The sequence below is a fragment of the Hakea prostrata genome, unplaced genomic scaffold, assembly GCF_041222555.1.
Source record: "Hakea prostrata isolate BN-2017 unplaced genomic scaffold, UWA_Hpros_2 contig_15, whole genome shotgun sequence".
Taxonomy (NCBI): Eukaryota; Viridiplantae; Streptophyta; class Magnoliopsida; order Proteales; family Proteaceae; genus Hakea; species Hakea prostrata.
In genome coordinates, this window is record NW_028291134.1 from 439,158 (window position 1) to 467,057 (window position 27,900).

Here is a 27,900-nt window from a genome sequence, read left to right on the forward strand (position 1 = left end):
ACCGTTAAAACAGAGTTACAATCATGGTTGGAGACAAAAAAACCAACAGCTATGAACATAACTAGAATAAACAAGAACCTTTAGTAACTTTGTAGTCTAAAATTTAAATTATTTGATAAATAATTATAAAACTAGGGTATGGACATCCATGAACACCCAAGACCCCCCCCCCAACCCGACCAATACGTTCTAACAATTTCAAATTGCACTAACAGCAAGCATTTGCAGTTTTAGCTAGTGAAGTGAAGATAGCCTGTCATTACCTGACACCAACAACAGACCAACGACAATGTAGGAAACTAACACACAAAACCTTATTATCAATTAATGAAGCATCCTTATTATCAATTAATGAAGCATACTCAAAACTAACCTGAGAAATAAAGTTCCCAAACATCAATATTTTCTTAAAGGAAAGAAAAGGGAAAGAAGAAAAAAAAAAACCATTTGAAGTATAGCACTAGTTCTCACATTACAACAATGACTTAGAAGTCAAGAGTTACCTTGATGCCCCTTGCCCTCCCTTTTGGATTTTGACTTGAAACAGCCTTTCTACTCTGAAAAGCTTATTCAAAACTAACAGATGTGAATACGAGGAATGTGACATATCTTCACCCAATCCTCACCTCCTTCTTGACACCGTTTCTCCAGTTTTTCACATTCTCTGATCACTAAAGAACAGAGGCTGATTGGCAGCCCCTCCTCTGGCAAAGATATTATTTGATGACAACCTTCTAATATCAAAGATTCAAGGGCAGTTATGTCTTGTAAACCCACAGGTAAGGATTTCAGACTTGAACATTTGGATATCCTTAAATTTTTAAGCATTGTTGGTAACCTATCTGACTGGAAGGATGCCAGTTGTGGACACTTGTAAATGTCCAATTCCTGAAGAGATGACAGGTTTTGTAGCCCCTTCGGTAAGGACTTGAGATTGCTACATACATGGACAGAGAGATGTTGAAGCATTGTAGGTAGCGTTTCTGACAAATCCACTAGCTGAGGACAGCACGAAATTTCCAAGTGGCAAAGAGATTTAAGATCTTCCAAACCCACCTGCAATGCCAAAAGCTGATAACAATGATGGATTCTCAGTTCTTTTAGTGCACTTAGATTATGAAAAAATCCTTCAGGTAGTAATCTTAGCTTCCTAAAATTCGACATCTTCAAGCAGCACAAAGACGTTATGTGAGGCAATGAGCTCAATATGTTCTCATGGCACTCATCCAAAACTAAGTCCTGGAGAGATGTAAATATTGGAAGATTAGTCAGCCTGGGACATTTCATAATAATAAGCTCATGAAGGTAAGGAAACTCTCCATTCTCTGCTCCTCTCCATTCCTTCAAATCTTTCATGTCTTCAAGTTTTAGTGTCTCTAATGAGGGAAAACCTCGTACATTCCCATCACCACAAAATTCATAACCCACATTTTCCAATCCATACATTGCATCAATAATGAGATGTTTAAGGAATGGTAGCTGCCCAAGAGGTGGAAGGATTTTGCAGTGGCCACAACGAAAGAACTCAATCTTCACCAGATGCGAGAGAGACGAATCTCCAATCCAACTTGGAAATTTAGATCCATGGTAATTGTCTATCTTTATTTCTTCGATGTTGGGATGAGGTCGTAAGCCATCAAGTACATCCTCATCAATTCCATCAGGTAGATACCTTCTGCAGCTCCATTCTAAAACCAACTTATGGAGGTAATGCTTATTCTTCAAATTTGCCTCCATGGCATCAGTAACACTAGATACATCCTCAAGCCTATCAATACATAATGATCCTCGAAGTTGCATTAACTTCTTCAACTCTTTTATCCCACAGCCAGATTCTTTACTTGCCACAAACCTATCCAATGTTTGCAGACATGTCAGTCTCCCAATTTCAGGAGGCATGGATGCAAGATCCCAGCATCCAGCTAAACTGATATGTCTTAGGTTAATTAGGTTTGACATGGCTTTAGGCAATTGATAGAGCCCACTGCAATGTCCCAGTATCAAGGTCTGTAAATTGTACAGACTGCACATTGACTCAGGTAAAGCCTTAATTTTAGTGGCAGAGAGATTTAGATACCTAAGATGTTTCAAGTCTCCAATTGAATCTGGTAGCTCCTTGATAGGAACATTACTCAAATACAACGAACGTAAGCATCTCAAGCTTAAAATCAGATCATGATTGAGTTTCACATCAGGAATTTCATGCATATATTGCCTACTTAATATCAAAAATGTTCGCAGACATTTTGACGCATTAAGTACCTCCAATGAAATTGATTTGGATGTGTTAACAGTCAAGGAAACATAGCGAGCTTTTCCTGAGATGTTGGGTGAGTCATCACACTCCACTGCAAAGCATATCTCCTTTGATATAAATTGAGCCAAATCATGGATGAGATCATGCATGACAAACTGCACCTTATGGGTTTTAGAACGCTGAAAGAAAGACCTCAATACCAAATCATCAAAACATTCAAAACCTACATCTTCTACTCGTTTCTTTCCCTTGGAATGAACTAAACCTTCAGCTATCCACAATAAAACCAGCTCCTCCTTGTTAAATTCATAATCCTTGGGAAATATGGAGCAATAAGAAAAACACTGCTTCAAATGTGAAGGAAGATAATTATAACTGAGTCTAAGGGCTGGCAAAATCTCATTCTCATCTTCTCTTAGGTCCCATATATCACTTTTCAAGATCATATCCCACTCATACTCGTCTTCTTTACCATGTAAAAGGCTTCCAAGTGTCTTTGCTGCCAAAGGCAAACCTTGGCATTTCTTCAAAATCTCCTTCCCAATTGCTACCAAGTTTGGGAAGGCATCTAAATTCCCATCCAGAAATGCTCTTTGTTTAAACAATGACCAACAATCAACATCTGATAAGGCCTCCAACCTATGTGCTGCCATTGTCCCCATGATTGATGATACTTTTTCGCTATGTGTAGTAACAATAATCTTACTTCCACAATCTCCAGATTGAAAGGGAAGGCAGAGGACATCCCAGTCACTCTTTCTTTCACTCCACACATCGTCCAACACAAGCAGAAACCTCTTTCCTTTCAGCCTGTCTCTGAGATAATTTTGGAGCACATCCAAGTCAAACAGAGCAGAAGCCTTCCTGGTTGCAGATTCTAGGATTGATTTTGTGAGCTTTCTAAGATCAAAATCATCAGAAACACAGACCCAAATTCTTAAGTCAAAGTGTTTTTGCACTTTCTCATCATTATAAACAAGCTGAGCAAGGGTTGTCTTCCCCATTCCGCCCATGCCGACTATAGAAATAATAGAAACATCATTTCCACCAGATTCAAGTGACGTCAACAACTCTACCATCTTCTCTTTATCAGCTTCCCTACCGAAAACACAAGATTCGTCTACAAGTGAACTCGTTTGTGGCCTAATAATCCCCATTTGAGTTGACCTTGTTCCAACTCCCTCTTTCAAACCAAGTTCATTCCTTTCTTGTGCAATTTCAGCTAATCTTTCATTGATTTCTCTAACTTTAGATACTAACCCTTGCTTAAACAGGAAATCTTTGGACAAGGAGAGAAAGCTTTGTACCTGATTCTTCTGGTTACTAAGTTTCAGAGCTTCGGTTGCAACCTCATCTAGGACGTCTTCTGCATCATAAGAAAGGTCTTTAAGATCACTTAACCACATCCTCACCCCCAGATCACTGATTTGTTTCTCCTCTGCATCGCTGAGCACAGATTGAATTTTTGAAAGGGTTCTTGCCAGTTTTTTCAGATCTTTATCAACACCCAACCGTAAACCAAATTCAAGTATGACTGGGGAGGCTAAGATTTGTAGTGCGACTTGAAAAGCAGCTGATAGAAAAGCATCTCCCATCGCCATAGCTCTTGTTTCTTCAGTGAAATTTGCAGAACGGAATTCAGAGATGATTTTGGTTGACAGTGCTTGATACTGAAACAATTACACCTCTTTTTACACCCAACTATTCAAAGTTCAAACTTCCTTTTACCCCCAAAAAAATAAAAAGAATTCAAAATAACTACACTCAATTATTCAAACATCAAAACTGTAGTACTACCTAACCTGCTAGTGACTGGTCTGCTGCCCAATCAATGCGACGACTTGCAATTCCATAAATTCATAGGAGATTTCAAGGAATGATTGAATGAATGAAACCTAAATATGTATTTGTCAATCTACAGGGAAAAAATCCCAATTCCACAAAATTCCATAAATCCATAGGAGATTTCAACAAATGAATAAAACCTAAAAATGTATTTGTCCTCCCAATTCCATGAAATTCCATAAATCCATAGAAGATCTAAAGAAATGAATAAAGCTTAAAAATGTATTTGCCTTTTTTTGATAATAAGTAAATGATCTTATTGAAAGGATAAACCGCTATTACAACCTATTACTAACTAGTCAACAGTAAAAGCCAGTAAATAAAAAGTAGGATAGAATTAACAAAAAAAAAATTATTTGTCAATGTACAGGGAAAAGATCCCAATTCGCAAGTGCATTTCTCTCTCCATTTATCAAAGAAGAAATTGTTAGTGATTGAGTCAATCTTTCTAGTGTGGCTTTTGTTTTCATGGTTAGACTATAACGACGGTCAACTCGATTAATCAATGGCAATGCTATTTGAGTGGGATTCAACCCCACGGCACTTACATTGCTTAATATATATGTATCAGTTCATGTTCTATTACACTTGGTAAGCCTATTTCCCGACAAGGACAGGGTGCTTCTCGACAGCTATTGACCACAAATTATAGGGAGCTAAGGGTGAGGGTGATGGAGTTTATTTTTTAAAATGTTTTATTATTTTTTACTTGTATGCTCCACCTAATTTGTGGTTGTAAGGCCGTCAAGAGAGCACAAATAGCGCTCCCCGTCATAAGAGATGATCCACACTCAATAACAACTGACCATCAAAACGTAGTTCAATTGATAATACTAGCACCTCTTATGAAAGAGGACAGGCTCAAGTTCTCTGTAGCATATGCAATAGCCTCCATCTCCTATAAAACTTCAGAAAAGAAAAATTTTATCACCTTGGCATAGCACTCAATTTTTTTGGGGATCCCTATCATTAGATGGGTATCATTTCATTGTTATACATGCACCAATAGGCGTGCAAAGTGTTTAATAAAGTGACTGAAAGCAAACTTAGCCTTGATTTGTCAATGCAAGGTTGGTTGAGTGGTAAAGATCCATACTTCTAGTGGGGAGGTCTTGGATTCGGCTCTTGCAGATGGTATTACATTTCCAGTATTAAAAAAGCACAAAAACAAAAACAAAAAACTTAGCCTTGATTTTTGGTCCGAAGGTGGGATAGGGTTTCCAAATGTTCTAACCTTGGTTTGGGGATCATTCCTTTGATCGATCCTAGCCTAGCCTTGCACAACACGACTCTCTTTCATTCCATAAAATAGATCCTTCTTCTTCTTCTTCTTCTTCTTCTTCTTCTTTTTTTATTTATTTTTATTTTTATTTTTATTTTTATTTTTTTTTTTTATCTGAGGTTCATCCGAGCCAGCTTTTTGCGCACTTCGATTACATCCTCAAAGGGTGTTTTGTCATCCGCAAGGATCATACCCATGACCTCTCCACTGAGAAGTATGGATCTTACCACTCTACCAACCCTGCATTGACCTAGATCCCTTAATGAACACTTTTCTAAACTCTAGGTTGTACTACTCGGATCTAAATTTGATGTTAAAGGTCAATCAAGATAGACCATGCCCGGTCCAACCCGGCCCATTGTCGATTGTGCTGGTTGTTCAAAGTTAGCAAATTCCTGAAACCGAGTCCGCCCGACCGTTAGGACCGGCCACGATAACCAGGGCCCGGCCAATATATGACCATTTTACACATGACCGTTGAGAATCAGTTTTAGGAAGATTTCAAACTTTAAAGAGCTGGCTCTCCCCTGATGTCTCTCTACTCTTCTACTGTCTCATTGGAAAATTGATTGATCAATCGGGAAGTTGAAATTCGCTGCGGAAGATTGGTTTAGGATTTGATCTTCGGAAATCTGAAAGCATACTTGTGAGACCCCTTTCAGTTTTGTTTCGAGTTTCGATTATAGGCATTAGTGTTTTAACCGAGATTTCCATCCTTTCTTTTTGTGTCTTAGTCTCCGTATTGAGTTTATGTGGATTTCTTGGTTGAGTGTTCACAATTGGGATTCTGTTCTCTCCTGGAACGTTGGTGGATCTAATTCTAATCGATTTTTTTGTTAATTTTTACTCTAATCTATGTAAAAGTTGACTCGTGTTTCTCCCCTTCGAATTTGTATTAAGATTTTCATGTTGTTTGGCGGTTGCTCTGCAATCTTGGTATGTTTAAGATGTCGTGAACCCTCTTGGGGTCGTGGACTACCATTTTTACTTGCGTATGCATTTCTTTTTTCTCCTATAGTAACCCTATCTCTTAATATGATTATTATAAAAGGATGGATTCATGGAAAAGATGCAGAACGAACTTTTTGTATTTCTACATGTCTGAATTGCTATTTTTGCAAATCTTTTCTTCTGTTGGTGTTATCAATTGAGTGTATGATGTTCTGTATTTACACTCCGGTTCAAAGGTCAATGTGTCCTAGCCTTAGGTTTTAGATTTTCAGAAGTTTAATTTATAAAGAACCCCTTTTTCACTCTTCTTGGTTCGAAGCACAGAGGTATGGCATACTCAGATTGGAAGGACTCAAAGAATCATTTTCTCGTTTTGTTAATTTGAATAATATCCAGTGAACACATTGCCAAGAAAATAAATATGAGATACCCTTTTTCTCAGGACTCTTTGAGCATGCCGATATTGGTTTGGAACTTATACAATTTTCTTGAATTTTGAGATATGTTCTCAGAGTTCTTAATTTGCCTCTAAAAGTTGAGTACTTCCCATATGGTTGTTTTCCATCACTGACATCAAACATTTATGAGCATTTGATCCCTGCTTGCATTTAAAACCAGCCAAAAGCATAAGGGGTAGCTCTCATGGTTTCTATATCTCCTTCTAGAAAGAAAAAAATATTTCCTAGAACACATCTGGTACTTGATGTCTTCTTATTGATAATTCTTCACCCAAATGATGGACTAACACCAATGAGAAAAACATAAGCTGAACTGTGAATTCCACAAGATTAAATTTGGATATTATGATATTCATAAGAAAGTATTCTAGTTTAATCCAAAATATCAAGGCTTTGTCCTGGGGAGATGGAGGACAATTCTGTTATTAAGAGGACGTGTAATGTAAGTGAGTGATAAATTTGATGCAATGATGGTTTTTGACAACTAAATCCATAAGGTGCTTCTGGCTATTGAAGGTTTATACTCTTTTTTTTGTTAAGAAGTATTGAAGGTTTATACTCAAGTCCATGGTAATATTGAACTTTAACATCAAAATGATGGTCATTAGTGGAAACCATTTCTCTCTAAGCCGCAACTCTGTTGTATATCATAACTTCTATCATTTTGTTTGTTAAAATCTTAGTCTCTGCCTTGGTTTGATTATAATGGATTTGTTGTGATTATGCTCTGCCTTCATAGCTTTCCAATTTATTTATGCCCATTTACTTTCTCTATGCCACACTGTTGTGTACTATAACTACTAGTAGTTTTCTTGTCAAAATCCTAGTATCTGCCTTGATTTGATTATAAAGGATTTCTTCTGACTATGTTATGTCTTCATAGCTTCCTAATTTATTTCTATCCGTATCCAGTTTCATTTTATTTTGTAATTTTTTTTCTAGGATCTCCTATTAATATCTATTAATATTCTAGTTGAAATGAAATATTTCTTTAAGTCCCATTTTGTTTGCTATACAATTCTTGTAGATTCCAGCAAGGTTTGCCTTAGATTTCTGTACTGTGATCTTAGCATGTCTTTGTCTACCTTAGATTCCTTGTGTTTAAGCTATTTAAACTTTAACAATTATAGATGAATTAGGTGTAACAGCATATACAACACCATAGTCTTGAAAACTATACTGGAGCACCTAACTGATGAACGCCTTGTTCCAGGACTAGGTTTAGAGAGACAATGGTAGGCTGAACTTAGACAGGATGTGAGAATCCAAAGCATTTCTAACAGATGCTCTGGTTGACACTGTTTTTCTGTCAAGGCAATTGTTGCAGACTGAAGTGGAGTTGGGTTTAGCAAAAATCAATCTTGTAATGCTAGTTCTGGTCATTTTGTTTACTTCCACAAGTGGTTGTGTTATTTTTTTTTATTAATTTTTTTTTTGGTTATTACTTTTTTTTTAATTGCCTAACACAGAAATCAATCTTGAACTTCTCTAGTAGAGGGAAACTACAATCTTTTGCCTAATTTGCATCCTTGTGTTGATTTTTTCTCTTCTTTTTGGTTAGTATACCGGTAGTGATGATGCTTTGCATTTCCACAGGACAGTAGAAATTTCTTGTTCCACAATAAAAGAAACAAGCAATGGCAAACAAGTTAGCTCGAGGACAGCTGATTCTTCAAGATGAGAATTTGGGTATTCTAAATAAAGGTGATGAAATGTCTCTTTTTTATAAACAGGAGACTAGGAGAGAGAACCATAAGAATTGTTAATTTATGTTGCCAGCTAAAAATTTTCATTTTATTAGGGGCTTCTACAAATGGGAAAATGAAGATATTGAAAGAACCCAACAAGAAAGGAGCAAGGGAACCCGGTCGTCGAAAAGCCCTAAATAATATTACAAACTCATCTCATCTTTGGCAAGAAGCCTCGTCAAAGAAGAAAGTTAATTTGAAGGAGTTCAATATTGCTGAAGAAATGTGTTTGCATGATCATAGGAAGTGCATAGATGCACAAATAACAGCAAGGGATCGGTATATGGACAGTGCTTTTTTAGACAATGGTACAAGTTGATTTCACATCTCTACACATTAATTTCATTTTCACATGTTTTTTGACCATCAAAGATTGTTTCTATGTGCAGCAGCATCAACACTATCTCCAGTGGCATCTGTGAAGTTCAAAACGTCGAAGGTTCGTCCATTTTCGGTGTTTTGATGTTCTTTAAACATGTGGATTGTTATCCCAATAAACTACTTTCATTTGTATGTTGCAGGCTGGTCTTGGTAGCCCTCCCATGTCTCTGGAGTTGATGCCAACACCTCAACTAACAAAGCCTACAGCATGTTTGAACAGAGGCAAGCCTTCAATTTTGTGGGACTGTCCTTCCCCATTCCAATTTGAGATACACAGTGTTGAGTTTGATCTCAAGCCAAATCCTTATGATTAACTCCCAATTCTGGAGTTGGGTTCAGCAAGGTTGATGGGGATTATTCTCATTCCCCAATGTAATTTGACAGAGTCAGCTTTTCATTTTTTGGATAAAGAGTACCAGATTGTTGCATTTGGTAACTTTCAAATAGTTTTGTTGTCTGAAATACTATAAAATCCTGTCTTTCTGAGATTCTTTTGTGTTGTAGATGAAGCTTTTTCTTTAGCTTTTTCTAAGGATGCCAATTCCTTAGAAAAAACTGAATGTTTCTTCTGGTCATATTTACCACAGAGAAGATATAAAACTGAATGTTTCTCCCACGCAATGAATATAGTAAATAGGACAAAGTGACTTAGTAATTTAGGAGTTAATGCAACTACTAGCTGTCATGTGAGTTCATCTTTGAAAATAAATATGCATAGGAAACATACTTGGTTCCACAAGCGATACTTACCAGTATCAGAAAACACAACGGTAAGTGACATTATCTCCAGTAATTTCACCACTGTATGAGATTTTCACCACCTGCCCCTTCTCCAGTCCATAATATTTTGCTATAGGATCATCTACCAACATCCAAGGCATCTGAAGGAAAACAACAATTTTAGAAACTCTGTAAATGACACCACAAATGTATAGATACAAAGGACAGAACACACTTTTATTGGTATATCTATCTCACAATTGATCACACACAGATGGGTTTCTGAGCAGAACCTAGGAACAGATTTGGTCTGCAGTTGATGATTCCTCATATATATAATGTTGTATTCAATTAATATGGATATATCAGCCAGATCTAAATGATCGAGGAGGCTGTATCAAATTCTGGACGGGGGCTCAGCAAGCAAGAAAGATACATGTTAAGAACCGAGATGCATTAGCTATGGGGGTATCCAACCAAGAAAATATTATGGAGCCAGAGAACACCACCACGGCGTGTGCCATGACATTGAGAATTCTGAAGATGTAGCAGAAGTCCATAATAATAAAGAATAAGTTCACATGACTTGGTCAGGCATGAGAAGCATTCAGGATTTTGTTGTGCCACATTGTCTGACCAGTTCATAACTTATGCTGGATATGTGCCTAAATAACAATTACATATCCAATTAATGAAACATAGAATCAAATATATCCAAAATTGGCCCTAATGATTGATCACCCCCCCCCCCCAAAAAAAAAAAAAGACATACCACCCCTAGAGCTAGCCCGAAAGTCGCGTAATCACACTTTACCTAGCCTATTTCTACTAGCTACCAAATAATCCACTCCATTAGTTTATCCTCATTAGGTGATGATATCAATTGGCTAGAATTTAAGAGATGGCCATACTAGCCTTAAAGAAAGGCAAACTTACTATTTTTTCCTTCTTTGAATCCCCCAACCAAACGTTTCCAATGCTCTCACCATTAATAGGAAATCTGGAGATCACCGCCTCAAGTGTCAAGCACCAACTTATATTCTTACCACCCCATTTCACCTGAAAATTTTCATTCCTTACAAGAGAAAAAAGAGAATCTCGTTACTTGATTAAATTCTTGCCATTGGTGAACCAGTGAGACAAACTGAAAAGCCTAAATTGTTCATTGGATCTGAAACCCTGCCATGCCTGGGAGAGAATGGAAAGGTTTTTCCACCAGCAGAAGCTGCCATAGATAAGATGTATGGCTAGTAATCAGTTTTTTAGGATTTCAGAACCTGTAATCAGCCTATAGACTGAGAGGAAATTTAGAAAGAGGAAGAAGAATAGACAAAGACTAAGGAAAAAGAAAAGAAGAAGAGAAGGGCATGTTGGCTCTCCCCTAGTATTTTATTTATAATTTAAGATGATATCTCAGTCAGGAAAACTTTCCTAAATTGAGTTACAGCAAAAATGAATATTATGTATTACATAGAATCTCCCAGAATCTACTAAAAATGAAACTATCCTAGGGAATTAGCTGTCAACCAAACAATAAAAAATTTAATAAGTAACCAAGATAGAAAGTAACAAAAATATAAACCTAATCTAAAATAGAAAGTGATATTTTAACACTCTCCCTCAAGCTGGAGTACACATATCAAAGGCTCCAGCTTGGAATAAAAAGAACATGTCAAGAAACTTTACACTTGAGCATATGTAGCAATAACAAACGCCGGTAGACACCAGAAGTACTTCATCCAGGAGATAATCAACAGCAACTTAAGTAGACAATCCTTCATGTCAACGAACCATCCAACAACGAGAATAATAGACAACGGTGAAGATGAACCGCATCCATAAGTATAACAACAACAACAATTATACCAAGGGCACATCCAAATAATGCTAGTCATAGGGAGGAATCTCCACACGAGAAGATAATATGTGTGGCCCAAAGTTGCATATAAGCTCTTCACAAGAAGGCAAGTAGTAGGTAAAAGGCAATATGAGTTACTAGGAACCATGTAGGTAGACACAAGGCAATATGGGTTACTGCAAACCAAGTAGGTAGATAAAAGGGTTATTGCAGACCAAGTAGGTACGTAAAAGGCAGTATGGGTTGCTACTAACCAACTAAGTAAAATGTAGTATGGATTACTACAAACCAAGTAGGTAGAAAAAAGATAGTATCGATTACTGTAAATCAAGTAGGTAAATAAGAGGTAATATGTGTTACTACTCACCCAGTTGGTGGATAAAACACAACCAAGTAGTTAGGTGCTGTTATAAAATGCCATCTTGAGAAAAAATCGTGAACTCTTGAGCAGATAAAGAATAAAACTTAAATCTCCCCCTCACATGTAACATTACATGTGGACAACTAATAACAACCAACTGCTAGAATCTCAAATTCAGTACTACTTAATTGTTTGGATACTTAAAGGAACCATGTTACTTGATGAAAGCAGGCACAAGAGCTTCCAGTCATTATTGATGCCAAACAGTTACCCAAAAAGTGCAAAAAAATAGTGGCAAGTCAATAGAAGTGCAACATTCAATCAGTAATTGGAACACATCTATCAGATGAATGAAAAACAGAATTGTAATTGATTCTGATAAATAAGACAACAGTAGCATCGGTAGCCATTAGGGTATACTGCAGAACCCAATAATGTAAGTTACCAGTAATAGGATAGAATCGATAAGGCACACGCCGCACACCAGCAGAACAACTTATCATTTAACCAAAATCTTGAACTAGGCAACAGTATCTCCTGAAACAATGTCTTTGTAACTAGTAAAACTTATACAAGCAGCAACAATGGACACAGGGCAGCACTGATGCATCAGAAAACAAACCAGGGAGGAGGAAAACAAAGAACAGTGTGGTAGTCTATTTACCAGAAGAAAGGAAAGCTGAGGTCGATTCTGGTAAATAATATGGCAACAAACTATCGAAGAGATATCCTAGTTATCAGAAGTGAAAGAAATAGATGTTGTTGTCAATTCTGATAATTGGGACAGAAGTACCATTCACAAAGAATTTCCAAACACTTGTCGTACTATAAACCAGTAATAGACGCAATGGGAAGGCAATATGGCATCCACAATTTCAGTGCAAAAAAATTCAACAAAACAGGAGCAGCAGTAGTATAACTTACAGCAGTATCCATTGCAACATCTATGAGTTTTTCTAGAGCAGGAAAATTCCATAAAACAGGGATAGCAGTAGCATATCTTGCAGCAGAAGTCACTATGGCATCAACAGAATTTTCCAGAGCAGGAAAATTGCATAAAACAGGGACAGCTGTAGTATATCTCAGCCGAAGGCTGTAACAATTTCAGAATATTGCATAGACATTTACCAGGAAAAAAAATGCAAGGTCTTCGATCCATCAATAAATATCCTAGAGGCTATTGATAGAGCAGATGTAGCATCAGAATAGCTTGTGAATCTATTTAGCCAGAAAAAAAACTAGCGCTCATCCTAGAATCCTCTTAGATCACTAACTCAGACAAAATACAAATCCATTCCTCTGGGTCCTTGCAGTAATGTTAGGAATGCAAAGGGATCACCTGATTAATTATTAAAGCGGGATCTTAATATATGGGTAAAGGCAGTGAAGAGTGGATGCACAACAGGAAAGAAAATGAGGAAAAAATGAGCAGTCAAGAAACTGAAGCAACAATCCTTTGGCTGATTAAACCTGCTCTAATACTAGGTTAGGATTTCAGAACCTATAATCAGTCTAGGGACTGAAAGGAAATTCAGAAAGAGGAAGAAGAATAGAAGAAGACTGAAGAAAAAGAAAAAGAAAAAGAAGAAAAGAGAGGGGGGGGGGGGGAGCTTGCATGTATATGTTGGCTCTCCCCTAGTACTTTATTTAAAATGTAAGATCAAATCTCAGTAATGAAATCCCCAAAAATCTACTAAAAAGGGAACTATCCTAGGGAATTACTTGTCAACCAAGCAATAAGAAAACTAAGTAACTAAAATAGAAAGTAACAAAAATAGAAACCAAATCTAAAATAGAAAGTGATATTTTAACATAGTTTAATGCATACATCTACAACATATACTATTTTATTAGAACACTCAAAGAGAGAATTATTTTTTCCATTTTCCTCTTTTCTTAGTGGTTGTTAAATTTGACCCCAAGTTGGCGAGCAATTCAGGTCCAAGCACAAACCCCCTCCCACTCAAAAATAAAAAATAAAAAAAATAAAAAAACAGTTTCTGATAGAGCCCTGGGATCACAGTATTATGCTATATTGGGAGAGGAATGATTTGCTGAATATCGGGCGAACAACAGTTAGGGAAAGAAATCAGATCTGGTCCTAAAAAGGAGGTTGCTGAATAAAGAATGAAAAATGATTTGCAGAATATTTACTATTGAATAAGAGAGATTTGGGGACAGGCAGAATATTGCAAAATATGTACTACTGAATAAGAGAGATTTGGGGACAGGCAGAATATCGCAGAATATTTACTATTGAATGAGAGAGATCTGGGGAGATTAAGGTTGATTAGGGGTTATAAATAGGGGTAAGATGTGAGTAGTAGTTAAGGATTATTAATGTGAGTGTTTGGGCAGCCGTAGGATGAGGGCAGCAATGTGTTGTGGGGGGTGACTGGCACCATTGTAACCAGTTTATCACTATTCTTCGTTATTCTATAAATTAAATAATATCAATTTTGCATTTGATTCGTGGGTTCTTATCAGTTTCCTACACTCTGTACTTCCCCTACAAAGGAAGTAAAGCTACACGACCAGGTTGTGGCTGTTCACGCTGCCATGGGTTGTCGGCAAATGGATCTGGGCATCTTTTCCATTGCTTGCATTTTGCAGGCGTGCAGAGTATGCTGTTTTGCTTGAAAACTGCATACAAAGGAGCAACTTCAGTGTATCGATTTGATACAGATCAAGAACTCACCATGATCTCGGTAATATCTTCCCCCCCCCCCCCAAGAATCTGAAACTAGAGTTAATATCTCTGATGCCTCAGTATCACGATGAGATATGAACGAATTTTATTGTAATAACACGCAGCCCACCCAAGCATGGCTTCAAGTCAACCAAAAGCAAGCACCCAAGCCAGTGAGATCTTAGTAAGATCTCTGTCCAACCATGTTTTTTGGCTGACTGGGTTGAGATCCCAAACCAAATTTTCGAACTATAGTGTGTTGGTCCAAATTACTGTTACCACCTTATATCATTCCTAAACAAAATGTTTCAGTTTGTATCCTCATGCAATCATAGGTTTTGAGTCTGGAAACTGTCACTTCGAGAAGAAAGGGTAAGGCTGCATACATTACAACCCTCCCAAACCTCGTAGTGATGAGAGCCTCATGCACTAAGTGAAGCATTGATAAAAACCAAAAGTAATGTTTGATCAGCACTCTGAAGACAACTCTAAACAAAATGTCCATGAATAATTAAATCCCATGGGCCAAAACTACTGAACATAGCAACATAACTTCTTCTTATTATTATTTTTTCATTTAAAAGACTAATTTTATTACTCACTCACCATGTAATGGAAGGTCTCTAATTCCTCTATTTATTTCAATAAGTTATCAAATGGGTCCTAAGTTATACAATGGAGGTTCAACAATTAATTATCAAACTACTATATACAAACTAAATTTTTGGTATACTTTTCATTGGGCTAAAATGGGTTTTGCTTTGGTCCTGTGGCCATTGGATGGTTGCTACATGGTCAGGTTTAAATATCTTTGTTTGCTTACAATAAAAAAGACTTTTTTTTGGTAGAATTAAATTTTTTTTTTTTAAATTGATAAATGTTACCATATTGCACCCATTTCGTTCCATTATAATCTTTTATATGTTCTTATTAAAAAGTCATCAATCTTTTCTTTTTTGAGTGGATGTTTTATTTAAAATAAAAGATTTCTATCAGATGATAGGTCACTAATAAGTTATAGATGGAAAGATAAAGGTACACACCTTAACCTTACACCTTTAGGAAACCTAAATCGTTTATATCTCTAATATTTAATGTTAAATCTTCTCAACTTCTAATGCATAATTTATGTACATCAAATGATATTGTATTATTTAAAGTCATTTTTCTTTATCATACCTTAATGCATTTGGAACGCATGATGGATGCGGGTTTAGATCTTTTCTATGAAAGGACTCTCCCAATGAATGGACAAAGAATTACAGGATTTAGTCACGTAACGTATTCTAAGCTAAGATGATAAATCTAAATTACGGGATTTAGTCACGTGACGTATTCTAATCAAAGATGATAAATCCAAGGAATGTCCTTAGATTAAAATATTCCATGTGATTTGGGGTGTAAACGGATCGGATAGTGGTAATACCATATCCACATCCTATTTTATTCGGATGGATTTGGATAATATCCTATCGGTTTTCGGATGGATTCAGTCAGATTCGGATGATAATCAGATAGTTATTGTCTTAAGTAGATTCTTATAAACGAACATGAATACAGATATATTACGAGTTTTTGACTATCTGTTGACAACTTTACCACTTTATTTGTAAGGATTAGGTTTGGAATTTAAGAATTTAACAACTTTGGTAGTTATCTTAGTAGAAAATCTAGAAGAATAGTCACCTATCTCAAGTAAAAAATTATAAAAATAAGAAAAATAAATCCAAATAAGTAACTTAATCGGATAATTTAATTGGACAAATAATAGTCGGTAGAAAAGGGGCATACCATATCCGCATTCTATTAGTAATCGAACAGATTCAGATACTGCTAAATGGATGAGAATTCGAAAGCGGATTTCAGTTATCTATTTACACCCCTACATGTAACTAAATCTTATAATTCGTTGGAAAACTTTTTTTTACATCAAACAGTTTTTGTATATTGAGGACGAAAGTACTATATTATATACCACAAAATTAAACTATGACCACTTCACTATTTGGGTAAATTTGATGATACCTTTTAAAACAGGTCCATCATATATTTATATATAAAGTGTAGTTCAGACTATGATAGCTCCATGGCTATTTACAGAAACAAATTCTATTCCTTAATACCCTCCCTCAAAGTCAAGGGCCCTTCAAGGACCTTGAGTTTGGAATGAAGTAAAGAGAACCGAGGAGATGAAAGACTCTTTGTCAAGATATCGGCTAGCTGGTCAGTTGTAGAAATATATCGAACCAATAACTCCTTCTTGGCCACACGATCACGTACAAAATGAAAATCAATCTCAATATGCTTCGTTCTGGCAAGAAAAACCGGATTTGCAGAGAGGTAGGTCGCCCCAATATTATCACACTAGAGAACAGGGGAAGAAGGTAACAAGATGCCCAACTCAGATAGAAGGGATTGAACCCAAGTTAACTCAGTGGTGGCACTGGCAAGAGCACGGTATTCACTCTTAGTACTAGAACGAGCAACAGTAGTCTGCTTGCGAGATTGCCAAGATACCAAACAAGAGCCCAAAAAGATAAGATAACCACCATGAGACTTACGATCATCAGGACAACCTGCTCAATCTGCATCAGAGTAAGCCTCTAGAGACAAGGTGGAAGAGGGTGTAATATGCAAGCCAAACAGAATAGTACCCTTGAGATACCGAAGTAACCTCTTTAAAGCAACCCAATGATCCTTAGTGGGAGAGGAGAGGAGCTGACATAATTTGTTAACAGAAAAACTAATATCAGGCCTTGTAAGGGTAACATACTGGAGCCCACCAACAAGACTTCGATAAAGTGTGGCATCCATTAAGGGTTTGCCACTCAAACTTGACAAATGGTGAGCAAGTGTCATTGGCGTGGAGATCAGTTTTACATCAGTCAATCCGGCTTTAGTCAAAAGACTACAGATATACTTCTGCTGAGATAAAAGAATACCAGTGGGCATAGGAATCATCTCATCAACACCCAAGAAAAATCGTGCAGGGCCCAAATCTTTGAAAGCAAACTCCGAAGAGAGTGAGCTTAATAAGGACTCAATGGCTGATGAAGAGGGTCCAGTGACCAAAATATCATCAACATATATCAACACATAAAGAGGCTTAGATGAGTGATGACGAATGAAAAGAGACGAGTCAGTCTTAGATCCCGTAAACCCAAGAGTAACAAGATATGAGCCCATAGAGAGATCTTTGTAGTTTGCATACATAGGAGGGATACCGAGTATCCACATAACCGGGTGGTTGATGCATTTAAACATTCTCTTCGAGAGCACCATAAAGAAAGGCATTATTTACATCAAATTGTCTAACAAGCCAGTGTTTGGAGACAGCTAAGGTGAGGATGATACGGATAGTTGTGGGTTTGATAACGGGACTAAAAGTCTCTTCATAATCTAGCCCATATTCCTGTGTGTAGCCTTTGGCAACTAAACGAGTTTTGTGACGTTCAATGGTCCCATCTGATTTCCTCTTGATGCGAAATAACCACTTGCAACCAATAACCCTTCTATCCAAGGGTGAGGGTGTGAGAATCCAAGTCTTGTTTGCAAGGAGAGCATTAAACTCATTGTCCATTGCAAGTCGCCATACGGAAAATTTGGAAGCTTGACTATAGCAAGTATGCTCCAAATCGGAAGATCCAACAACTAATAAAGCCAAAGGAAGTGGGTATCTAGTGGCATAGAAGCTCTTAGGAATTTTAGGGATACGAGTCCCAACTTAAGATCGAGTCACCATTGGATGAGATCTGGGCAAAAATGTATGTTTTCCAACATGTTATTTGTCAAACCATTTATGTCTGCAAGGCCGTTTGCTCAATTCAATCAATGAAGAAGATGGGTGAAGGGGGAATCTCTTCATCCATCTGGTTAAAATTATACTTAAATAAAAATAAAAAGGGCAAATTAGTCATTAAAGTATTAATTTGTCCTTATATTGACTTTTTCTATAGTATAGGGGAGGCAGATGCAAAGTCTCGATTTTTTTGGACTAAAAATGACATAGATCAAACCTCAGGGGGTCCATATGAAAATTACCCATAATTTAAATATATATAAAATACACACTATCTTACAAAGCTCCACAACATGCTCCAAAAATTGTATACATGCTTCCACTAATGCTCTCCTATTTTTAAATTTAAAATAGAAATTAATTAGTTTTTTTAATATTTAGATATTTTTTAATTATTTAAATATATATTAAATACAGTAAAACTACATAATTTACAGAAAAAAATTGATTCAACACCATCTCAGCAATATGGTGTCTCAAACTCTCACATACATTAATTTGAAGCTCATACATCTATTATACATATACATTTTTAGCAACTAGTAAATACGCACGTGCAGTTGCACGTGAGCTTTTTGCTTATATTTTGATTAGGTTGAAGATTATCGAATATTAATTTTTAATGGTAATGCATGGTTCCGGTCAAATAATCTTTAATTCTACTATATTTTCTTTTCTGATAGAAATTCTGGGTTGCAAGAAATTCTACTCTATTTTCTCATTGCTTGTTGGGTATCATAATAAACAAGTAAAATATAATGTTCCAAACCCCCCTAAAAAAAAATGTGTTCCAAATTTAAATAAATATAAGAAAATATGTTCCAAAGATGTGTTATTATATATCTTATTGTATTTGTTGTCTAAGGTTTAATATCGTACTGTTTCACATTTCTTGTCTGCACATACAAGATTACTATTTGCTACCCAAAAAAAAATAAACCAATCAACAATCAGCCATTTTCTAATATCATATGATAGGATTGAGGAAGATTAAACAAAACGCAAAACATAACATTCCCAGTGTAGTGGTAACCACATTAGTAACCAATATAAGTCTATGGTTATAACATAAGTAGTTGGTAAAGGAGTAGAAGTGCGAACCATAATACGATGAATACACAACGAACCCATACGAGTCAAAGAACAAGCCTCTAATAGGCCACAAACAAGAACCGAAGCAAATACCTTACCAATAATAATAATAATAATAAATATAAATATATATATATATATATATAAAATAAATAATAAGATGCCAATACCAAATGAGGCTGCACCCTACATTGCTTGAGATGTCAATTCGTTGCCTGAACTCTGAAGGGGGTACGAGAGAGATCAACTTCAATCAGGTTCTCTTCATCGACTTGAAAAAGAAAAGTAGAGTTTCTTTTGCTGTCTAATGGTATCCTGATCAATCCCTCCCTATCCTCTTCTTCCCATTGGAAACACATTTTCTGCCACAAATCCCACCTCTTAAAGGCTGAGAAATCAACATCCAGCAAAAGCTACTTGAATCAGATTGGGGTAGCAAAGTGGAAGAAGGCATTCTGTTCATACCCATTTGACTGCTTTCCTCTTAGTTGTCAATATTCGCTTCTTGATCTTCTCCTTCATACTTTTCAGAGAATAACAGAATAGCAATTATCAAGCGTGGTGAGAGAACAAGGTGAACAAAAGAATGAACAAAGAACGTTGATAGTAAATTCGGGAAAACCCACAATTAACGGATCAAAACAGGGACATACGTAAATAAAACCATTAATATGGATGGAAATGAAGTTGAATTTTTAGAGGAGACTGTGTAGCAGAATTGAGGATATTGTAAAAAGAGAAGCCAATAAAGCGATTTGATATAGACCTGTATTGGCCTATAATGGATTTGATGCATAACCCTACAAGGAAGAGTAGTCTTGTGGCAGTAAAACTTCGTTGCTTGTGATTATGATTGTGAAGGAAGTTGCATCGTCGCAGCGCCATGTCGTCAGAAATACGAAATTATTGTAGTCATCCATTATGCGCGAGAACTCAATCCATTCATTCTGAGTAACACATCGAGGCATGTATCGATAACTAAAACTTAATAAGAATTACCATATAAAGCATATGGCAAAGATTTCCAAAAATGAGAACACTACCATCACTATGTCGTCGTCTCGCTATGATTCTGATTTCCACGAAGTATCAAAACTTGCATCGGTATATAACTGATGGCAAAATTTAGCTTCAGTTGAAGTACATGATAAGACAACCGATGAAGAAAGAACAGACCTGGAACACCAGAGAGCAGTGTGAGTGTCAACTTAACCGAGTTTAATTTAAATTATTGACCTGATGAACAAAATCTGGCATTTGTTTGAGGACTTGATCAGACTGCCCCCACGAAGTAAGAACAAACCTGAAACAACAGAGAAGCGTGAGAGTCAATTGGCAACTGAGAAACTAACACATAAAGTTGAAAAGTTTAGTTTAATTTAATGGATTGACCTAAGCAGCACTGACTGTGATTTGGTGTAAAGTCGTCATACCCACTCTCTATGGAACATCCAGCGGAGAAAATAAATCTTGAAACTCTTAACAGTCCCGAGAAAATTTAATAGATCATTGTACACTGAGGTGAGAAGAAGCACAAGACGAACACCAGATTGGTGGTCAGACAACAGAGAAGTGTGAGTATCATAGATCGTTGCATACTTGCATGGTCGTTTTTAAATTTTTAAGGGAGATGGCGTTTCGGCTGTTGCATAGGGTCTGGTGGCTGTTGGGTTTTGAGGAGGGGTAAATGCCAATTCAATGGGGTTATTTTGGTCAAGTAAAGAACATACCACAACTGTTGCGGGAGTGTGGATGGTTGTGTATGCTGGGGCAGCTGTCCATTGACCAGGTGTGTTGGTTTGTAGTGTTGGGGTGTGTAGCTTGTCACTTTTGTCCAGTTTTTAAGGGGTGCGGTGGGTAGTGTTAGGTTCTTTGTGAAGGTACATGTCTATTAAGAATGGGTATTTTGGTCAATTAATTTACGTGCCACAAGTGTTGGAGGTTTGCCTTTTATATAGTAGTATGATATACTTTACAAAATAATTTTTAATAACAGAAAATAAAAAATTAATTTTGACATTACAAATTCATGGTTCAACACTCTAAAGTAGACATACTTAAATTTGGAAGCAATCCAAGAAGATTTAAGTCTCAAACAAAACAAAAATCAAAAAATTAGGAAGTTGGTTACTCACCTTGCAAGATTTGAGAGAATCCACAAATGGAGGAGCAAATCTAGTGTTTGAATGAAATGGAGTTGTAGAAATTAAGTGAAAAGAGGGTGAAAGCAAGAGAAATATATAAAAAAAAAAAATCAAAATAGGGTCGAAACTGTAAGGGCAATATCGCTCGAAATGGCCGAAAATGACGCTAAGTCGAAAAACAGCTCGAAAATGGACATTTTAAAACTTAACATTGTGTCATTTCAGCTCGATACAGTATCGGTCAAAATATCATATCGTATTGACACGATATGGGACACTTTATGTTCCTATCCTGTATTTCGTTTCAATTTGGAAAAGTGCAGACATTTCGACTGAAATTTTGTTCCATGTGTATAATGGTGTGGTAACTAAGGTAAGAACTGTGGAGGGTCAGAGTAGTGAAATCCAAACCTCTCAATACTCCAATGTCTTCAATAGAAAGTGAAGGATCTCAATATTCATCAACTTCCCACTGATCCAGAAGGTTTGAAGTATTGGTAGTGAGTATTGTACTGGTTGGGTGATAAGAGGCATATTGTATCATACCATTTTTGTATCGTATCAGATATTCATATTGAACTGTGCAAACACACATGAGAATGGTCAAAATCAAAATAAAATGAAAATGCACTTTTTGACCAATGAACAATAAAAATAAGTAATTGTAAGTTTTTAACACGTAAAATGCATAGACACTAAAATGGAGACCAACGTACAACAAGAAAAGAGGCTTTTAGTGATTTGCATTCGAATCCTATCCAGTTTATTTTACATCCTGAGGGAGAGGGATGTTGTTTCGCCTAGGGTCTTCTCCTTGTCTACCTCCAAATCTCTGCCTCCTCTGTTTGAGGCTTAGCCTTTTCGCGTCCCCACCCCCCCATTCCCCACAAAAAAAAAAAGGGAGGCATCTGTCGTCCTCTTTCTCTTTGGAAATGAATTCTTTTATCACCCCCCGAAAAAAGGTATAAGGGCATTTTATCCTAGAATATTCTAGTTTGTCTTCTTCCATTACAAATAAAGCAGGCTTTGGTCATAAGGAACACAATCTGTAGTTCTTCCCAGCAATTTCTATCAAATAAAGGAACTAAACTGATTACTAGGGCAAACTGTGAACAGCACAACCAATTGAATCTGCAATTTATATTGAGTCTGTTTCACGAGTCTCTACCTAAAATCTGGCATCCAACGAACTTGGCCAAATTGTCAGTTACTGAAATTCGACAATTGAAATAAAATTCCATGGCAAGAGATTCTAACAGGAACTTTGAAACAACCCCATTATACTTCATAATTTCGATGGAAGCTTTGTAAAACTTCATAACTGCAATTCTACGTTAGTATATTGGATTTGGAAGAGCCTAAATCAAGAAAGGGTAGGAATGAAGGTTACCGTCCATCTCTCTATTGTTCCCTCTTGGGCATTTATTCTTATGTCCCAGAAATGCTGGTTGCTGACTCTGATTGTATCCCCAAGAAGTTCACTTTGCAGTGAAGTATCAACCAACTTCATAACCTGGAAAGCACGTTCATTTGAAAATTCAATGAAAAATCCCTGACTATTCAAAGAAACTGTCAGGGTTAAACTGCTGAAGCAAGAGGAAAACATACATGAGTAAGAGATGTTCTTTTGGAGGGCAACTGGATTTGTGTGGAAGCAAGGACATGGCCAGCTTCGACCCAGCGAGTGGATTTTAAAAGTTTAGTAGTAATTGTCAAAAATAATTCAGCTGCAGATGATGAGGCCCATATAGAAGACCATGGAGCTGAATCCCATTCAATATGATAACTGCTCTGAGGTTCCATTGTTGAAAGAGAGAGTATTCCTGTTCCGATGACTGATCCATCACCATGGACAACCCAACTAAACTCCAAATCTCGTGCTGTTTCAAAAAAGTAAGTGTTTGTTATCTGCAGCGTTTCACTCCAACATTCAGTACATAAGCAATCATGAAATCAGAAAAGCATTAATTAGGAGATCTCTTATACAACTGAGTCATAATTAGAGTACCTGAAGTATTTTTTCTCCGAATGAAATCTTTATTGGCTGATAGACATACTTCACTTCTGAATACCAGGATGAAAGTCAATGACTAATTAATTTAGAAAGTGTAAGCTTTGACATCAGACAGCCTTTGCAAACATATGTAGATCACATGGGTTGCAACTTGATTTAGTTCCCCAACAGTGTCTGAACCAACCAGCATTTTAGCTCAGATTTGGCTGGTTTTCTGAATATTTAAATTGAGTACTGGTTCTATGGAATGTCACAAGTAGATAAAATGGGCCTCAGCTTTATTTGGGCTTCACTGAGGCCTTGCGAAAACACACATAAAATGGACACAAACACAAGGAAAGGGCTTTTCAGGTTGATAAATTAGATTATTTCTCCAAGTGAGCTCTCTGATTTCATAATGTTAACCATGAGAAGGATGCTGAACTATCCAATCCAAAAGCTTAGACTATCAGGTGGAGAGGCTCAACTGGTGTACGAGGCATGGTCCAAGAGTTCTTTGATGTGGGATTGTTTCTGACGCTTCCCCTCACCATAGTCATCACTGCATCTAGGTGAACCATGGCATTTAAGGGGGGTAAAAAGCAAGGCATCACCTAGGCCAAACCAGTGAACACAGTGGGAGAGTAGAGACTTGACACCTTGACAGCAATGCCCTTCACCTGCCATATGTGGCCCTGTTCAGACGCCATTATTTGAGGGGGGGGGTCTGGGCACTTAGGGGACAGGATCAACTAAAAAAAATGCAGCAAGAGACAAAGGGTAAAGAGGCACTGGGGAGCAGCCATACACTCCAGCAGACCTGAGACTACACAAAAGGTGGTCCATGTAGGAGAGTGAGTGAGGGTTATGATTGCTAATATAGGGAGGGGAGCAAAGAAGAGAACGTAGGAAAGTAGTGAGAAAAGGGAGGGGCAAGCTGAGCTTGCAGTGGAAGAGCTGTGCTCTGGGGTAGAAGATAAGTAAGGGCACAAAGTGAGGAGATGAATACCGTGACTATGTACTCTGCTGCTGGAGAATGCAATACATCCATTTCCACTGTTTTAATCTCTATTTCTTACTGTATCTTCTATGGTGCTGTGATTGTGTGGTTGTTTTGCTGTTCACGTTTGTGTGAGGAGGTTAGGTTAAGCAGGGTCTTAACAAGGTGACATCAGACCGTTTACAATCCCAGGGAGGTGATATGCTACTGGTCTGTCTCTGTTTTCCAGTAAAGGGAGAGTGCATGATGACTTACAGAGGTCATGCTCTTCTGTTGGGAACACTAGATCGTGTATGCACATCGGTTGGGAGTGGCTCTCCAACATTTGGAAGGGAATGCCTTGGAGTGGTTCTACTGGAGAAGCTGGTCAGAGCTTGACTGGAAGAGCTTCAAGGAAAACCTGGAACTCAACTTTGGTGGTGGGAAAGGCGCAAAATAGATTTAGGATTTCAACATCCACTAGGTTGATGTTGGGAATAATAATCGCGAAGTTGGGACATACAGTGGGTGGAAAGATGGATCGAAAAAAAGCATGGAATAGAGGGCGTGCGAGAGCAACTGTCTGCGAGGGTTGTACCTCACCGGATTCAGAGAAGAAAACAGAGGAGTGGTTCGATTACTCAAACCAGCCCTCTTAAGTCAGTTCATAAGGTTGGTTCAAACCCTAGAGGCTGGCGGCTTAGTTACACGGGCCTAGTTTGTCTTAGACCCAATGCCCAGGTGCAGGCAAGACCTAATGGTTCATGCAATGTAACCATCAAGAGAAACCTCCCTCTACTCCTTCCAACCAAAAGAAAATAAAATAAAAAAAAAAATCATCCATTCATGCTTCAAGCTTATAAGATACAGAAAAATCAAATGTTGACAAAGTAAAACTCAAATGAATTTGATAAGAAGCTTACATTCCTCAGGGAGCTGAGGTTGTCCTCTCTGACGTCATGAACCATTTGCAACAATTCAATGGATGATTTTCTAGTAATTCAAATAGAAAATTCCAAATGCAAAAATGTAACCTAGGAAGGAGAGGCATCCAATGGAATTCCAAACCCCTGCTTGCACATTAATCCTAATAATCTCTCTAACTTAAGTCTATGGTCATACTTTGAGTAGGCCTTGTACATGATGAGGAAAGTTTTCTTTGTAGGTTTCATGTTTAAGTTTTCCATCTCATCAAGCACATCTTCCATATCCTCTAGCCGATTCTGTGATGAATACATGACCATCTTACAATGATACGAGGGAACGACAAATCCTCCAGCAAGCGGACTCTGCTGTTTCACAAACTCTGCCAACTGATCCACTGCATTCCTTCGGAAATAACTTGTTATGATACAACGCATCAGTTTCACCGTCATAACTGGAGTGTTATTCTGTAATGCTTTATTTATGGAATTCTCCATCCGTTCCAGCAAATCCTCTTCTGCATAAACCCTAATCAAAAGCACATTCAACCAATGGCTATACTCGTTCTCTGGAACTAACTTCAGTAGCGCCTCAATCTTTCTAATTCTATTAGTATCTGAGCTCTTACAATATGCAGATACCATGGCTCTAATCAAACGAATTTCCTTTGCATTCACATGATCCTTCACCAACTCATAAATCTTCTCCATCTTCTCCAGGTTGCCTGAATTTGCATATCCACGAAGCATTAGCAAGTGGGTGTTAATATTGGGTTTGACAACACCTGCCTCCATAGTCTTGAAAGTCTTCTCCATTTCATCCCACATCCAAGCTGTAACATATCCAGCAATCAGGTTATTGTATGTACTCAAATTAGGGGAGAGATTCAATTGTTGCATCTCCCGGAAAATTGCATCCATGTGATCTACCATCGTCAGCCGACCAAAAATTGAGATGAGAATGTTAAATGTTACAACTGTAGGTTTACAATTTGATTCTCTTTTTAATTCCCGATAAAGTGTTTGTGATTTCTCAACCAAACCATTATACATATACACAGCCAGGAGTGCATTATAAACAGAAGCTGTCTTGATTCCCTTATTGGCAGCCTCAGTAAACAATTCAACAGCAAGATCAACATGCTTAGCTCTGCCTGCAATTCTGATTCCTCTAGCGAACTCTTCAGATACCATTGCCATAGAAGCATCATTAGCTTTTTTCCTTCTCCACTTAATTACCTGATAATTGAACCTGACTATTAAAGTTGATGATAAACTAAACAAATGAACAAAGTAAAATTATCCCATTTATCACTCTGTTTCATCTCCTCCCATTTCTTGAAATGAAAACCTCTATGACAAAAGCTATATTATTATTATTAATATTTTGTAATTGAAGTTATGGGTGTTATAGAGACACCTGTTTCGAATATATAATTGAAAATATTCAAAAGCTCAAATAAACCCTAGAATGAGGAGAATGGTACCTCTAGGGATAACTGAGGCCAGGAACCCAACAGCTTCAACAGCTCAATCAACGCATATCCGTTGCTGGAGTGCTGAATTAAGGAAGAAGCTCCGGATTCCAAGATTGAGGAGATCTTGTTGGAATCTCCAATATGAGCAACCAATTGATCCGCCAATTCTGAAACTTTTTGGGTCACATTCTCTTCAGCGATGTGTTGCGAAGAGAGCTTCTTTTTTGTGAGTAAAGTGAACGACTTCGGTATGCCATCGTAGCAGTAACCAGGCGTCTGAACAATAATCCCTCTGATGAAATTGCGACTTGAGCTCCCCCAAATGTTAGATAATGGAGGAAATAAAGATGGAGATTTGGCTTCAACAGAGCATTCCCGCAAAAGTAGTTCCCTTGCGGCCCAGGAAACTCTACAGGCTCGTTTCATCGTCCCCTAAATAAATTGAACATCTTGAGGGGATTTCCGGATAAAGAGTTAGGTTTTAGAGATCTAGAACAAGTCTGAGTTTCCACAACTGATTTGGGGGACGAAGTTGAGTCTTCTTCTAATCTGCAGTAGCTTTGACTTGCGATCGATGGTGAACGGTGAATATATGTTGTCCTTGCTCGTTTGATTTGAGGGTTTTCGTTGACAGAGAGAGCAGAGAAGAAGACCGATCGAGGGTGCGATTTTTATTAGCGGCAGCCCTGCTGCCAGCACCCAAGGGTCACGATTTTGCCTCCTACACAATATGAGATCCAACGGTTGTAAATAACTTAAGTGTAAAATAATTTTTGTCCAACCGTTGTAAATAACTTAAGGCTGCGGTCTTGGATAAAGGGGGGGGAAGGGAAGCCCAAGAGGGGCGGGGTGGGAGCGACGGCCTTCCCCCCCTGGGGGGGCACCCCACCCCCCAGGGGCCCATGTTTTCCCCCCCCCCGACAACGCAGCTAAGTGTAGAAA

General features: G+C 37.5%; 1 protein-coding gene and 1 pseudogene across 16 annotated transcripts; both read right to left on the reverse strand.

Moving 5' to 3' along the window:
• Positions 1–25,571, reverse strand: LOC148999326 (putative disease resistance protein RGA3). 15 transcript variants are annotated; one of them, XM_089141259.1, is made up of 6 exons: positions 23,194–25,352; positions 20,834–23,098; positions 20,208–20,744; positions 19,907–19,964; positions 19,632–19,803; positions 1–9,803 (listed from the first exon to the last, which is right to left on the reverse strand). In XM_089141259.1, the coding sequence occupies exon 6, from the start codon at positions 3,856–3,858 to the stop codon at positions 577–579; it is 3,282 nt and encodes a 1,093-aa protein (XP_088997385.1). In that variant the 5' UTR covers positions 3,859–9,803; positions 19,632–19,803; positions 19,907–19,964; positions 20,208–20,744; positions 20,834–23,098; positions 23,194–25,352; the 3' UTR covers positions 1–576. The 15 variants fall into 15 exon arrangements, with proteins under 15 accessions (XP_088997385.1, XP_088997379.1, XP_088997378.1 ...); XM_089141253.1 differs by adding an exon at positions 25,481–25,571 and having other exon boundaries at positions 19,632–20,744; positions 23,194–23,465; XM_089141252.1 differs by having other exon boundaries at positions 19,632–20,744; positions 23,194–23,465; positions 23,594–25,352.
• LOC148999327 (pentatricopeptide repeat-containing protein At2g30780-like) lies at positions 25,440–27,613 on the reverse strand (annotated as a pseudogene). Its single transcript, XR_016170967.1, has 2 exons — positions 26,968–27,613; positions 25,440–26,719 (listed from the first exon to the last, which is right to left on the reverse strand). The product of XR_016170967.1 is annotated as a pentatricopeptide repeat-containing protein At2g30780-like (transcript).
• Between the last annotated feature and the right edge of the window lie 287 nt (positions 27,614–27,900).